The 13,809-nt window shown below is 25.2% G+C and overlaps 3 protein-coding genes and 3 long non-coding RNA genes across 6 annotated transcripts; 5 read left to right on the top strand and 1 right to left on the bottom strand.

The window, feature by feature from the left end:
* The first annotated feature begins 645 nt into the window (after window positions 1-645).
* Window positions 646-5,636, top strand: LOC103579568 (mitochondrial inner membrane protein OXA1L). The gene is made up of 8 exons (XM_008560999.2): window positions 646-821; window positions 935-1,148; window positions 3,111-3,290; window positions 3,824-3,967; window positions 4,048-4,133; window positions 4,212-4,478; window positions 4,796-4,958; window positions 5,357-5,636. The coding sequence occupies exons 1-8, from the start codon at window positions 756-758 to the stop codon at window positions 5,512-5,514; spliced, it is 1,278 nt and encodes a 425-aa protein (XP_008559221.1). The 5' UTR covers window positions 646-755; the 3' UTR covers window positions 5,515-5,636.
* On the top strand, window positions 1,525-2,130 carry LOC103579567 (uncharacterized). Its single transcript, XR_549544.2, has 3 exons — window positions 1,525-1,545; window positions 1,613-1,639; window positions 2,015-2,130. It is a non-coding gene; the product is annotated as an uncharacterized LOC103579567 (long non-coding RNA).
* Window positions 2,214-2,484, top strand: LOC128667750 (uncharacterized). Its single transcript, XR_008403687.1, has 3 exons — window positions 2,214-2,248; window positions 2,325-2,351; window positions 2,457-2,484. It is a non-coding gene; the product is annotated as an uncharacterized LOC128667750 (long non-coding RNA).
* Window positions 2,764-3,008, top strand: LOC128667751 (uncharacterized). The gene is made up of 3 exons (XR_008403688.1): window positions 2,764-2,794; window positions 2,881-2,910; window positions 2,979-3,008. It is a non-coding gene; the product is annotated as an uncharacterized LOC128667751 (long non-coding RNA).
* Window positions 5,623-6,848, bottom strand: LOC103579566 (MIP18 family protein galla-2). Its single transcript, XM_008560998.3, has 3 exons — window positions 6,603-6,848; window positions 6,425-6,504; window positions 5,623-5,973 (listed from the first exon to the last, which is right to left on the bottom strand). Exons 1-3 carry the CDS (start codon window positions 6,721-6,723, stop codon window positions 5,707-5,709), a joined length of 468 nt encoding a protein of 155 aa, XP_008559220.1. The 5' UTR covers window positions 6,724-6,848; the 3' UTR covers window positions 5,623-5,706.
* A 1,643-nt stretch (window positions 6,849-8,491) lies between these two features.
* Window positions 8,492-12,431, top strand: LOC103579565 (mitochondrial import receptor subunit TOM40 homolog 1). Its single transcript, XM_008560997.3, has 6 exons — window positions 8,492-8,868; window positions 9,058-9,172; window positions 10,237-10,490; window positions 10,764-10,925; window positions 11,001-11,150; window positions 11,822-12,431. Exons 1-6 carry the CDS (start codon window positions 8,703-8,705, stop codon window positions 11,959-11,961), a joined length of 987 nt encoding a protein of 328 aa, XP_008559219.1. The 5' UTR covers window positions 8,492-8,702; the 3' UTR covers window positions 11,962-12,431.
* Window positions 12,432-13,809: the final 1,378 nt, after the last annotated feature.

The raw sequence follows: 13,809 nt of genomic DNA, 5'->3' as shown, positions 1-13,809 counted from the left end.
GTCAGCTGTCGTCTAATAATTTTTGAATTAGTTTTCAAAACGATAAATTATAAAAAAAAATATTTGAAAAAATTGCACCTTTAGTTTTTTGAATCTTTTACATGTGCATATTTTTAGTTTTTTTAAATATTTTAATTGTTAAAAAAAAAATCCGAAAATTGTTGATTATCTGTCAATTTCAAGATTATATTTATGAGTGTGAATGTCGCAGACATGAGACAATTTATAAATTTAAAAAAATGTGCGTACGGATATTGCATTTTTCTAAATATGCATTTTTTTATTAATACTCTTCTTACATTTTGTTAATCTATTCGAAAATTTAAAAAATTGTCAGTTGTCAGCTACATTCACACTCATTCATATTTAAATAATTAAAAATATTATTTTTCAAATTCAATAATAATTATTGATCTATTCATTTATAAATTCATTTATTAATATATATTGTAGAAAACAATAAATAATTGTTGTAAAACAGAAAAATTCCAAAGTTAAATTTGAAAATTTATTTATTTGATTAAAAAAAAAAAAAAATTAACTAATAATAGTAATTATAAAAATAAATTTTAATGTTGATAAATAAAAATTCAATTTTATCATCAAATATATACATATATATCCTATACATATGATGAAAAAAAATTCCGCGTGATTTTGTGACTTGAAAATAATTCACGCTGACTCCAATGAATGGTCTTAGAAATTAAAACAATAAATATTTAACTAAAAAAAATAATTTATTATTAAATAAAATGTTATCACGAGCTGCTGTGTGTATTAATAATCGTGTGTTATCAAAAACACATGTAATATCACAGGTAAAAATAATATTTAACATTTTATAGGTTACGCAAGAGGTTAAACAAAATAATAAATTGTTTATAAATAAAACATTAATTACATTTTTTAATAATTGTAATTAATTATACAGAAATTTACGAATCGTTCAATCCACGTGACATGTAGAAGTGTCACCTCAAAGTTACGATTAAATTTGTCAAGGAAATCAACTCCGGCTATTTGCTCATCATTTGTACGAGGAATCAACACCGATGGTGCGGAAATAAAAAGTGTCACCGGGGAATCTGTTAATAAAGTAACTGAAAATGTCACCCCAGCAACTGGACCATTGGAAGCTATTCCAGGTTATTATTTATATATTTACAATAATTTATTACTACAGTAAATAAATATTAAATAATTATTTTGTATAAGCAGACGATCTGATAGATTTAACACCAGGTAAAATTTTTATAATCCTAAAGTTAGCGGACAATTAACAATTTTTGAATTTATTTTTTAAAATATCAATTACAAAAAAATAAAAATGAATAATATGCACATGTAAAAAATTTAAAAATCCATAGCCGCAATTTTTTCAAATACTTTTTTTTTTTATAATTTATAGTATTGAAAAAAATCCAAAAATTATTAAACGTCGGCTAACTTTAATGTCAAATATATTTAAAAAAATAATTATAGTTAATTTTTAATTTTAATTAATTAATTTTTATTGAATGACAGCCAGCACATATGATCCAGGTAAAATATTATTAAGTATTTAACTAAAAATTTTAATTAATTATTTATTATTATTTAAAAATAACAGTGAAAACGATATTTGATGCTGGCACAGGTAAAAATTACGAATAATTAGTAAAATTAAATGTATACAATATTTCTGTTAATGTAATTAATTTTTTTATTACCAAAATGTTAATTAGAACTTAGAATAATTTAAAATTTTACAAGAATTGAGATATTAATGAATTTAAAAAAAATATCAAAGTGCAGAATTTTAAAAAAATAAATCTTTTTGTAATTATTAATTGGTAATTAATACATGTAGATTAAATTTCAAATATTAATTGAAAATTTTTAATTAAGAGCGCATGAAATTTCGCTTAAAAAAAATTCTTAAAGCTTTGCAACGAAATAATTATAAATAAATCAATTAATTAAACTAATATTCGGAGTAATAATTAATGTTTTATCAATTGCTTAATCATAGCTTACGATAGGATAGAAATGAATTTCCTTGATACACCAGGTAAAAATAAATAAATAATATTTATCATAAAACATCAATATAAATTATCGATTTATTTGTTATTTAGTTTCGCGCAATTTAAAGAATATTACAGGTACTTTTAATCAAAAAATTATAATTTTTTTTTATTATCGAGAAATTTATTTAGTTTCTAATATTTTATGATAGGAAAAAATCCAGTAGAAATTCCTACAGGTAATTAAATTAAAAAAAAAATAATTATTGCGGACATTGAATAATCGACATTAATTATGATAATTATTTTTCATAGCTGAAAATTTGATAGGAGATAGTTCAGGTAAACATTAATTTAAAAATATACTTCATATAATAAATAAATAAATAATGAATTTAAAAAAAAATGAATAGTTTATTTTAATTATTAATTGTCGTTCTTATTAAGTAATAGCAGAAAATTTGGAGGATGTAATTTCAGGTATTGAATTTTGAAAAAATTTATTATCAAAATAATTTTGAAGATAAATAAATTTGTCGCTTTTTTTTGTAGTAATAGACAATTTTATGGATTCAACTCCAGGTAAAAAAACAAAAGTTAAATTTATGACAAATTTATTTGAGTATTAAATAAATTAATCATATATTTATTTTTAAAAGTAGCAAACAATTTAGTGGAGTCTCCAGGTAACAATAAAAAAAACTAGTAAAAATTAATTATAAAATAGTATATATAAATTAATATTTATTATTAATCTGTAGCTGACGTGACTGAGAATATTCCTGGTAATTATTTTACTAAATAATATAGTTAGTTATTTACATTTAATTATATTAATTATATTATTTTTATTATTAATGCTAACAATAAGTAATAACGGAGACAGTGGAAACTACTCCAGGTAAAAATAGAAAAACAAAGTAATTGGTGGTGTAAATTAATTAATTAATTATTGTTATTATTAAACAGAAGCGAACAATTTAATTGATGCAATCCCAGGTAAAAATAAATAAAATTACCTGATTAATTTTTCAGCTAAATTTTTCTAAATTATGATGACATTTATTCATTAATTAATTAATTTTAATTTTAATTTTACAGATGTACCTGTACCACCACCAGTGACTGTTGAAGAAATAGTATCCGCTACAAATGCACTAGGAGAACCGACTTTACAATCCCTTGGACTCGGTGGTTGGTCGCCTATTGGTATTATCCAACAATTATTAGATATGGTCCATGTTTCGTGCGGATTGCCATGGTGGGCAACAATTGCACTTGGTAATTAATTAAAATTAATATTCATTTATTAAATTGACACTTTAAGTAATTTAGAGAGTTGCCATCTGTCCGAGTTTTCTCAGATGTCCTCATTTTCAGCGCCTCCGGGGCAGTACGGATTTTTTTAATGTTTACCTTTTAAATACTGACTGATAAAAAAATTTTCAGCGGCTTAAATTTTTTATTTATACAAAACAATATTATAATTTCCTTATTTAATTTACAAAAAGTTCTTCCTAATTATCAAAAATAAATTTGTTTCAATAACAATAAGTGTAGTTTGTTTTAATAATAATGAGAAAAAACTCCTACAATTTATTTAATTTTACTGCGATTTTAAAAATTTTCACTTGTCCAGATTTAAAAAAAAAAAGTTTTCCAGGTTTTTGATCTCATGCTAGAGTTCAAAAAAATTCAGTATTTTTATCTAAGTCTCAATTATTCATTTTTGATTGTCTGGAAATTTTTGCTGCCAATAAAAATTATGTACGTCAGTAATAACTTATTATTATTATTATTTTTTTTTTTTCAAGGAACGGTTTGTGTCAGGACTTTACTATTTCCATTAGTAGTAATATCTCAAAGAAGTACAGCGAATTTACATAATACATTACCTGGATTACAAAAAATACAAAATAAAATAACAGAAGCTAGAGCCGTTGGTGATCAATTGCAAGGTCAGTTATATTTTTAAAAATCCCTTAGCACTAAAATTTTATTGTTATAATTAATAATTATTTATAAATACATTTTGCAGCTGCACGTTATTCGCAGGAGCTGATGTTTTATATGAAAGAAAATCAGTGCAATCCTTTGAAATCAATGATCGTTCCATTGTGTCAAGTAATAATTTATTATCATTTTAATTGGAAATATTCAATAATTATTATTATTAAAGAAAAAAAATTAATTGTTTATTAGGCACCGATATTTATTTCATTTTTTTTCGGATTAAAACGGATGACAAATTTACCAGTGGATAGTATGCGTCAAGGTGGGCTCTGGTGGTTCACAGATCTCACTGTTACTGATCCTTATTTTATATTACCAATAATGACAAGTGCTACACTAGCAATTACTCTTAAGCTGGGTATCGATGGTCCAAAATTGGAGACTATGGGAATGATGAAATATGTTATACAAGCTATTCCTATTATAATTTTACCATTCACTATAAATTTCCCATCTGTAAGTAGTTTTTTTGAATTTTTACTTTTTATTTCTAAATAATTCCCGTGAAAAAAAAAATTGTTGAAAAAAACTCCAAAATGTGACAACGATGAATTTTTTTTGAAAATTTTTTTAAAATTAAAAATTCAAAGGAAAAATCACTCATTGACTTGACACTATTAAAATGAAGTAGAAGTACTATTTATGGCAACTGCTCTATTTTTGGACATTTAATACTTGATTGTAATTAATGAAAAAATATAAAATACTAGTCAACTATTTTTTTTAGACGGGTTACATAATTTACTAAATTTCATTATTATTTTACATACTAGGCAATCGTTTGGTACTGGGTATCAACAAACATATATTCATTGATGCAAGTTTCTATATTAAAAATTCCTAAAATAAGAGAATTATGTAAAATTCCCAAGCAAATACAACATCCGCCCAGCCAATTACAACCAAAGAAAGCTTTCAAAGAAGGATTCAAAGAGTGTAAGATATTTTCTTTTAATTATTATCGTGTAACTGATGATATCGATTGCAATTAATTAATGACTCTTCTAGCAAATGATATTTAATTATAAAGTATTAATTTGAGTTGATTTTATTTTCAACAGAAACTTCAATAAAAAATATTTTAAAGATATTAATTTAGATTTAATGAGTTTTTTTTTTTTAGGGACTCATTTTGTCTAACATTAAATTTTTTTTTTTTAATAGTTTATTTAAAAGATCGTATTGTTTTAAATTTTTAACGATAAATTTAAACAAATTTGTATTTATTGCCGTAATTATCAGTTCTAATTGAATTTAAAGAACAAGAGATTAGAATTTTTTGAAGCAGTTTAAAGAAATAATTAATAATAATTATTTATAAATAACTTTCACAGCTTGGAGTAACATGAAAACTGCACGTGAAATGGCTGATCGTCAACATTTGGACACAATTCAATTCAATAAATTCGGCAGAGGACCTTTACCCAAAACATATGCATACAATCCTGTCGAAGATTCAAAAAAACGTGCAGTAGCTGCTGACAAAAGATGAATTTATACTTTAATTAATTATGTATCATAAAAATAATAAAAAAGAAAAAGAAACAAAAAAAAATTTTTTAATTTTTATGTGTAATAGTTCTATTTAATAAAAATATAAATTATCTTCTGTAAGTTTTTATATTATTTACATTTTTAATTTATGATTAAAGTACTTCTACTTTATTTATACAATAAAATAAAATTATTTTTCAGTGATGCATTGGTTTATAACTTGTATAAGATGTGAATTTTCCAAAGCCGCGGCAACTCTTTCTTTGTCAGCTAATTGTTTATTTACAGCTGACTCAGCATTGTGTGTACCCGGAGATACTTCAACGTTAACTTTAAATCTTGATGGTAATGCGCGCAATAATTGTACGCGTATTGACAGTCCAATAATTGTTGCCATACTACAATGAGGTATTGTTGGTGTAAAATTAACCATTACTGTATTTTTTTTATTGTCGACCTTTGAAAAAAAAGAACAAATTTATCAGCCTAATTATTAAATACAATAATTTAGATTGATTATATTTTATTTTATTTGAATTGAATGTTTATAATTTAATTTTGAAACCCTTTGAAATTAATGATCCTGAAGTTAACAGACAATTAAAAACTTTCAGATTATTTTTCCAACGAATCAGTTACAAAAGAAAAAAATTATATATAGACATGTAGAAAACTTCAAAAACTATAGGTACAATTGCTTTTTTTTTATAATTAATCGTATGGAAAAAATTTTTTAAATTATTAGACATGGGCTAACTTCAGATCATTTGAAATTAATAGAAAATTATACAATGATTTAAGGTAAGATCCAGATTATTACTAAGTGGAAAGTCGCGTGGTTTAATTAAAACCAGAGGAACGAAATTGATTAATAAATCTTAAATAAATAAATAAATATATATAATTACTTTAATGAGACTTTGCTCAACAACATGAAGTTCTTCTAATGTTAAAGGATGTTCTGGATCATTAATATTTCTTATTAAATCTGTAATAATAAAAATAAAATAGCTTTAATTTAGTTCAACAATAATTTGGAATTAACTAATTACAAATAAAAATATATATATATATATATGTTACTACCAAAAATTTCTCTTGAATCGAACTCATCAACAACGTCTTCATTTTCATCATCAATAGTTATCAAACGATCATCTAATTTTTCATACAACTTTGGATTTATATTTTCCAATACTTCACTCATTTTACTGATTAACTTTTTGCAACAAATAATTAATTAATATAAGTATGTATGTACTTATTTTTAGATTCTACTAAATAAATATGTAACCTACAACTTTTTTACAAAAACATTATATATTTATATTATTATCATTATTGAGTTTTCATTTTCTAGCTTATCGACTTAATAATTTATTTTTTAAATATTTAAATTTACCGCGTAACTAATAAGAATAATGAATAAATTATTGATAAAAGTAAAAAATTTTTAGTTTGCTTTTTAGTCTGATTGATATAATCATTGATATAAATAAGTTCTAATAAGATTATTAAACTTCAATTTTTAAATTTCGCGCCAAGATGGCGCCACTGCGTGTCAAAGTGGGGGTGGGAGAATGAATTGCAAAATCGATTGCTATGTAGCAACTGACGGTCCAATAGCGGTAGTCAGTATCATCGACAACGGCAGTACTAGTCAGTCCAGATCTTTCTTTGTTCTTTACATTTGAATTAAAACACAGTATTGCAGTAGCGTCCTTTTATTATCCATAAAATATTTTGCTCGTAGTTATTATTTAATTAAATTGTGTAGTGTTTATTAAATTATAATTGTGTAAAGTATCTTTCGTGCAGTTGAGTGTTAAGTGATCAGTGCTAGTGTAAAGTGTAAAGTGTTTAGTACTAATATAAAGTGTTGCTGATGGCTGATGGTTGATGCTGATAGCTTACAAGTTCCTGATCAAAATTATCTGGCATTGTCTGGTGGGAAATAGCAGTTAAGTGACGTTTGTTTAGCTGCAATACACTTGGAGCAATTTAAATCAAATCTCCAAGTGTATTAGGATACCCTTCTGCATATTATTTCTCCACCAAGGTTTGTTCAAACACTTGCGTGTTTTTTTTTTTAATGTTTAAAATTTTTTTCTAACATATTTTGCCACCATTTTATTCTGTCGTACGATTTTTAATTTTTTTCTAATTTCTAATAATTTATTTTTCAAATATTGAAATTTACCGAGCAAGTAATCAGAATAATTAATAAACTAATGATGAAAATAAAAATTTTCGAGAATATTTTTTAGTCTAATTAATATAATTATTGATATATATAAATTTTTATGAAATAATTGTCTTGGATTTGTCTAAGATTTGTCTAGGATTGTCAGAGAAATGAATTTTTCTAAATTTTCTCTTGGATTTATCTTGGATTTGTCTAGGATTCCCAGAAAAATTTCAATTTTGAAATTTCGCGCCAAGTTGGCGCCACTGCGCGTTACTGTATTCAGCGTTCAAATTTTTGCTAAAGTGTATTGCAATTAAGTCGTGTAAATTTGTGCAGTGATTGTGAAATTTATCTTTTGTTAATTCAAATAGTGCCTATGGTGTAGTCAAGTGTTGAGTGTTAAGTGCTAGTATAAAGTGTTGCGAATTGCTGATGCTGATATTTTCCAACTTATTAATTTTTCTCCCATTTTCTCAAAAAAAAAATCTTAAACTTCCCTGCCAACTTAAGTGTAGTCGAATGCGCCAGGGCGTGGGGTCAAACACTTCATTATCAACAAAAGGTAACCCAACAAATAAAGTAAAAAAAGATTATTTAAAAGTAAATTAAAAATTCAAACAAAAAGTAAAAATTTACAATTAATAACATTACTAATTAATTTTTAAATAGATAAATAACAATATTTGAATTTAAATACAATAACATAAAAATATCCAGCAGTATGAAGTGATCTACAGGAAACGCGTGTTCGATATATATCGATTATCGCAATTGTATTTTTTTTTTTTTACAAATGGCGACACACGGCAAGACACGCTGCCTTTTATAACCCGCATTTACTGGTCAATAATTCCAGTGTATTTAAATAATAATATAATTATTTTTAATAAACAATAAGCTAATAAATATATATATTTATATTAGTAATAAAAACTGTGTTGATAAATAAACTATATTTATTATTTAAATTTAAACTAAAATAAATCTACATATTTATAATGGGTAACGTTGTGGCAGCTTCAGCACCACCTCCACCACCGCCTATGTCGGTACTCGCACCGCCAGAAATACCAAAAGATCATCAACTAGGTCTGGCTTCAACTGAAGTAGCTCAGAAAATTGAAAATCCCGGTACTGTTGAAGAACTTCATAAACTCTGCAAAGGTATTAAATTTTTTCCTTCACTATAAATTACAATTCCATGTGATCAATTTTTTAATTTTTTTTTTTTTACAATTAATCATAACTTAGAATTTTATTTATAAAATTTTATTTTTTAATAAACAATAAGAGTTTGTTATTTCAATTTTTATTGATATTAATTAATATATATATATATATTTTTAATTGTAGATGTGTTTCCAACAAATTTTGAAGGTGCTAAATTTATGGTCAACAAAGCGCTTAGTAATCATTTTCAAATATCACATACATTATCAATGAGTTCTGTGGTTAAATCTGGATACAAGTAATTTTATTTATTTATTTATTTATTATGTTACTGATAATTTAAAATACTTAATTACTTTATCTCTCCCATTGGAGTAATTACTGCTAGTGTGTCATAAAATATAAGTAAATTCGCTCATGTAAATTCAGAGTGTGTAAGGAAGCCAATTATTCAAGTCGCTACTCATGCGGACAATTGGGAAAAGTCTGGGAATTTAAAAATTACCTGAATAAATATAAAAAAAGTTCGATCTTACAATTAAATTTTTTTTAGGGCTCTCCCTCATTTTATTTGACAAAAATATCTTAGTGTCTCAATATACAGTCGATTACCCGTCATAAGCCTGGTTTTGAGGACTTAGAGGGAAATTTTTCTCGTAATTTCAGTCTTCCCACTACCGTGCGTTTAGTTTTGATCTCGACTACTCGTTATAAGTCTGTTTTATTTTATATCATTTTAAACGTCATATTTACGTTTTGTTACATACGCGACCATCCCGATTTTCCTGGTGCCTATAGCGTTAAAATAAGTACTTATCTTTTTACACTAATAATAATTTAAATGCAAAAAATTACAATGATGACGGTATTGATTACAGTAATAATAAAAATAATGATTTTATTGATCAACTTAATGCTCAAGAAAATTTTTCAATTGTAACAGAAGCTTTAAATGTAATTTATGATTACAATTATAAATAATAAATTATATTTTACTTAATAATAATTAGATTATTATCCGCGAAACATAGATAGTAAATTTTCATCATTAATTTTGATATTTTTTCCTATTGTTAGTTTATAATTTAGACAATTTCAACGGAGGCTTATAACGAGTTCTATAGTACGAAATTCTTTAGAGTGATTAAGTGGAGAAGCTGTTTGAACTCAGTTACTCCTGATTGAGGAGAAGAGGCTTATGAAGGGCAGGCTTATGACGGGTAGTCGACTGTACTTACGTTGAAATATTAGTGACTGAGATCTTGATACGGAAGACTTTGACTATAATTAATATATTCAAATATTGCTAGCAAAATTTTATTAAAATTAATTTAAATTATTAATAAAAAATAATTGTTACAGATTTGGAGCAACATATGTAGGTACAAAACAAACATCACCAACGGAGGCATATCCGGTACTACTAGGTGACATTGAATCAAGCGGAAATTTAAATGCCAATATATTACATCAATTTCATCCGCGTATCAAAACAAAAGTCGCAACACAAGTACAAAGAAGTAAATTCACTGCTGTACAAATGACATCGGATTATCGTGGCGATGCATTCACAGCATCACTTACTGTTGCTAATCCCGATATTATCAACGGCTCCGGTAAAACTATACTCCATTTATTTACTCAAATAATAATAATTACAAATCTGTAGTCCTTATAGGTTTGCCCAAGTGTCGTTACTATATTTATTAAATTAAATTAAATTCGAGTCTTAAGTTAAAGTCAAGACATCTACTGATACAAATTTAATCAACTCAATTTGCTTTATTACAGAGATATACCACAAAAAAACTTTTTTATTTTAATTCTTCTCATAATATTATACAGATGATTAATTAACAATAACTAATTACTAATTTTTATATTTTCAGGAGTTATGGTTGCTCACTATTTACAAAATTTAACACCAAAATTAGCACTGGGTGGTGAACTTGCTTATCAACGTGGTTATGGTATTCCTGGTGGTTCCATTGCTGTCGGTTCTCTTGTTGGTCGTTATACCGCCGGTGATTCAACAATTAGTGCAAGTCTTGGTAAGTTTATAATAATTTCAAATAATCAATTATTATTATAATTATTAGTTTATTAATTAATATTTAAATCTGCAGGTTTAGCAAGTTGCCATCTATGTTTCCATCAACGTGCAAGTCCAACATTACAACTCGGTGTCGAATTAGAAGTTAATGGAAGAATACAAGAATCAACAGCAACTATTGCGTATCAAGTTGACTTACCAAAGGCAGATATAGTTTTTAGAGGTAATATTTTATTATTTATTTTTAATTATCATTAATAATAATATAGTAATTTATAGATATATTTATTAAGAGAGTGCGAATGGTTTGAACTTACGAATCATTTGTATCAAATCAAATCGAACTATTCAAATCAAATTGAATTGTTCATAAATTTTCAAATAGTTCGAAACTATGAATTATTTCTAAGTTTTATAATTATTCGTAAATTTACGAATTTTTTATAAGTTTTCGAATTATTTGTAAATTTTCAAATGATTCAAAGCTTTCTGCATTATTCGTAAATTCTCGAATTATTTAAAATTTACGAATAATTCCAGAAATTTTTTTTTTAATGACTTAAAAATATTTTATTTTTCTTAATAATTAAAATTTTTCTCAGAGGTAAAGAAACGAGAACTTAGACACGAATCTACGAAATAATTATTTTTTGTTGCTTTAAAAACGAAGCTCTCCATTAAATAAAAGTTGAATAATTGAAAGCTGATCAGAATTTCTTCGATTCGGCTCGAGTAATTTAAAAATTTAAAAAAAGTACAAAATTTTCAAGTTGTTAGGTTTCATATTCGGTTCGAATACGAATCACACCCCTCAGATTTATTTATTATTCCGCTAAAAAATTAAAGTAATTGATTGTAATAATATTTAAAATTAATATATTAATATTTTTTTAGGAAGCGTTGATTCAAATTGGTCAGTTGGTGCAGTACTTGAGAAAAAATTACAGCCATTGCCATTCTCATTTGCACTCAGCGGTCTTTTAAATCACGCCAAAGGGCACTTCCAATTAGGATGTGGTTTAATTATCGGTTAAAATAATTAAAGAAAAAATTAAAACAAATAATTCTTCTTGTTTTGTCTCAATGTAATAATAATAATAATAAAAAAAAAAAATTATTATTAATATCAACACTAACATAAAAAACAAACAATATATGCATTGATGATGCAATATCAGTTTTTGTCGAGGCTCATGACACAGAATTTAGTTTGGTCTGTTAAACTAAAGAATAAAATAAAATAAAATAAACAAAACATTACTAATAGAAAAAATGGAATTTTTTTTCAGCTAATTGTGAATAGTTACATATTAATTTAAACAATGTATAATATTACTACAATATCCGGTTTCTTGCATTACTATTTAACGCAATATTAGTAGCAAATTATTGTAATACATTTTGTTACCACGTGGTTGTGTATTTTTTTTTATTCATAGCAACTATTACATTTTGGACCTCAGTTTTTTTTTAATTGTTTTAAAATCATTAGTCTTACTGTATTTTTTATTATATACACATAGTGAATAATACATAAATGCATTTATTAAAATTATATGGTTTAATGTTAAAAAAAAAAATTATACTGGAGTTCTTATTTATTTTTAATTGCCCTACTGTCATTAATTTGTTGAATATTTTTTTATTGATTGGGTGGATCAGCTCTGATTGTCTGACAGTTTTTTATTTAAAAACAAAAAAGTTACAGTTGATCTCATCTCCGAAGCGGCACAAAAAAAATCGTTGACGTTTTGTTGAACCTAAGGCAACAATTTGTTGCCATGTAATCAATTTTTAAGTGAAATTCTACAAAAAGTTAAATTTTTTTTGTGCTGCTTTAGTCGCCCGGATTTTTTTGGACAAGTCCTTGTTTTTGAAGTCCAGGGTACCCTGGGTTTTTTTTTGTCCGGGTTTTTAACGCGAACTTTTAAATACTAAAGTAAAAAAAAAAATTCAGTGGCGAAAATTACTGCAATTTTTTTAATTTTACTGCAACTTTAAACATTTTCACTTGTCTGGATTTTTCAAAAAAAACTTTCCAGGTTTTTGATCTTTCATAGAGATTATTAATAAATTACATATATAATAATTATAACAAATATAAAATTTATATGTAAAATATACTTACATGTTTTTTATTGATGATTAATTATTTACTTGGTAATTTAATTTAGTTGAAGGGGGTGATAAATAAAAAAAAAAAAATTTGAATTAATAACTGGATAAAAATATTTGTTGAAAATAAGTTATTTATTTCGTAACTGAAATATTGTGAAATAATATTTTGTGATAAAGATATTGTGAAATATGAAAATATTTGTATAGACACATATATATAGCATTGAGAAATCGTGTGATCGGAATATTTGGAGTAAAGATCGATTTATTATTGATAAATTTATTATTAATTCAAGAATTAATTCATATTTTATTGTTTATATATTTACAAACTTTTTTTTATATTTATTGATTTATCAATTGATAAAAATTCTTTCAATTACTCCCAATTAATACACCAACAAATCGGGAGTAAATTCGGAGTAGTTACAGATTTTTTTCAATATCAAATTCACTCTGTCACTCAGAGTTTCGGAGTAAAAAAAATCACTCTGCATACGAAGTAAATAGTGAGTTTCTATTTCCAACGGAGTGGTTTTGGAGTGATCTGAATTTTATTCAAATCTGTATTCGGTTCTAAGACAACTGATCCCCGGCAAGTGATGGCACGACAATTGATTCCACAGATTCTAGATCCAACTGACAACTGATCTCGTCCAACTGACAATTCATCAGTTTCATCAATATTTTTATAACTTTCATTATCATCAAATCATCCTCAAAACCTTCATCTTTATTATTTCCAACCGAATGTCAATGGGGTC

This window comes from Microplitis demolitor, chromosome 5, assembly GCF_026212275.2.
Source record: "Microplitis demolitor isolate Queensland-Clemson2020A chromosome 5, iyMicDemo2.1a, whole genome shotgun sequence".
NCBI lineage: Eukaryota > Metazoa > Arthropoda > Insecta > Hymenoptera > Braconidae > Microplitis > Microplitis demolitor.
The sequence above is the reverse complement of the archived record's forward strand: the minus strand, read 5'-3'. Positions and strand labels throughout refer to the sequence as shown.

Bases quoted from the DNA above. Each gene is read 5' to 3' on its own strand.
- LOC103579568 (XM_008560999.2), top strand. From the start codon at position 756: ATGTTATCACGAGCTGCTGTGTGTATTAATAATCGTGTGTTATCAAAA. The intron at 822-934 runs GTAAAAATAATA...TTAATTATACAG, and splicing joins AAACACATGTAATATCACAG to AAATTTACGAATCGTTCAAT. The intron at 4,959-5,356 runs GTAAGATATTTT...TAACTTTCACAG, and splicing joins CAAAGAAGGATTCAAAGAGT to CTTGGAGTAACATGAAAACT.
- LOC103579566 (XM_008560998.3), bottom strand. From the start codon at position 6,723: ATGAGTGAAGTATTGGAAAATATAAATCCAAAGTTGTATGAAAAATTA. The intron at 6,505-6,602 runs GTAGTAACATAT...TTATTATTACAG, and splicing joins CGATTCAAGAGAAATTTTTG to ATTTAATAAGAAATATTAAT. The intron at 5,974-6,424 runs GTAATTATATAT...TTTTTTTCAAAG, and splicing joins TTGAGCAAAGTCTCATTAAA to GTCGACAATAAAAAAAATAC.
- LOC103579565 (XM_008560997.3), top strand. From the start codon at position 8,703: ATGGGTAACGTTGTGGCAGCTTCAGCACCACCTCCACCACCGCCTATG. The intron at 10,926-11,000 runs GTAAGTTTATAA...TTAAATCTGCAG, and splicing joins AACAATTAGTGCAAGTCTTG to GTTTAGCAAGTTGCCATCTA. The intron at 11,151-11,821 runs GTAATATTTTAT...ATATTTTTTTAG, and splicing joins GGCAGATATAGTTTTTAGAG to GAAGCGTTGATTCAAATTGG.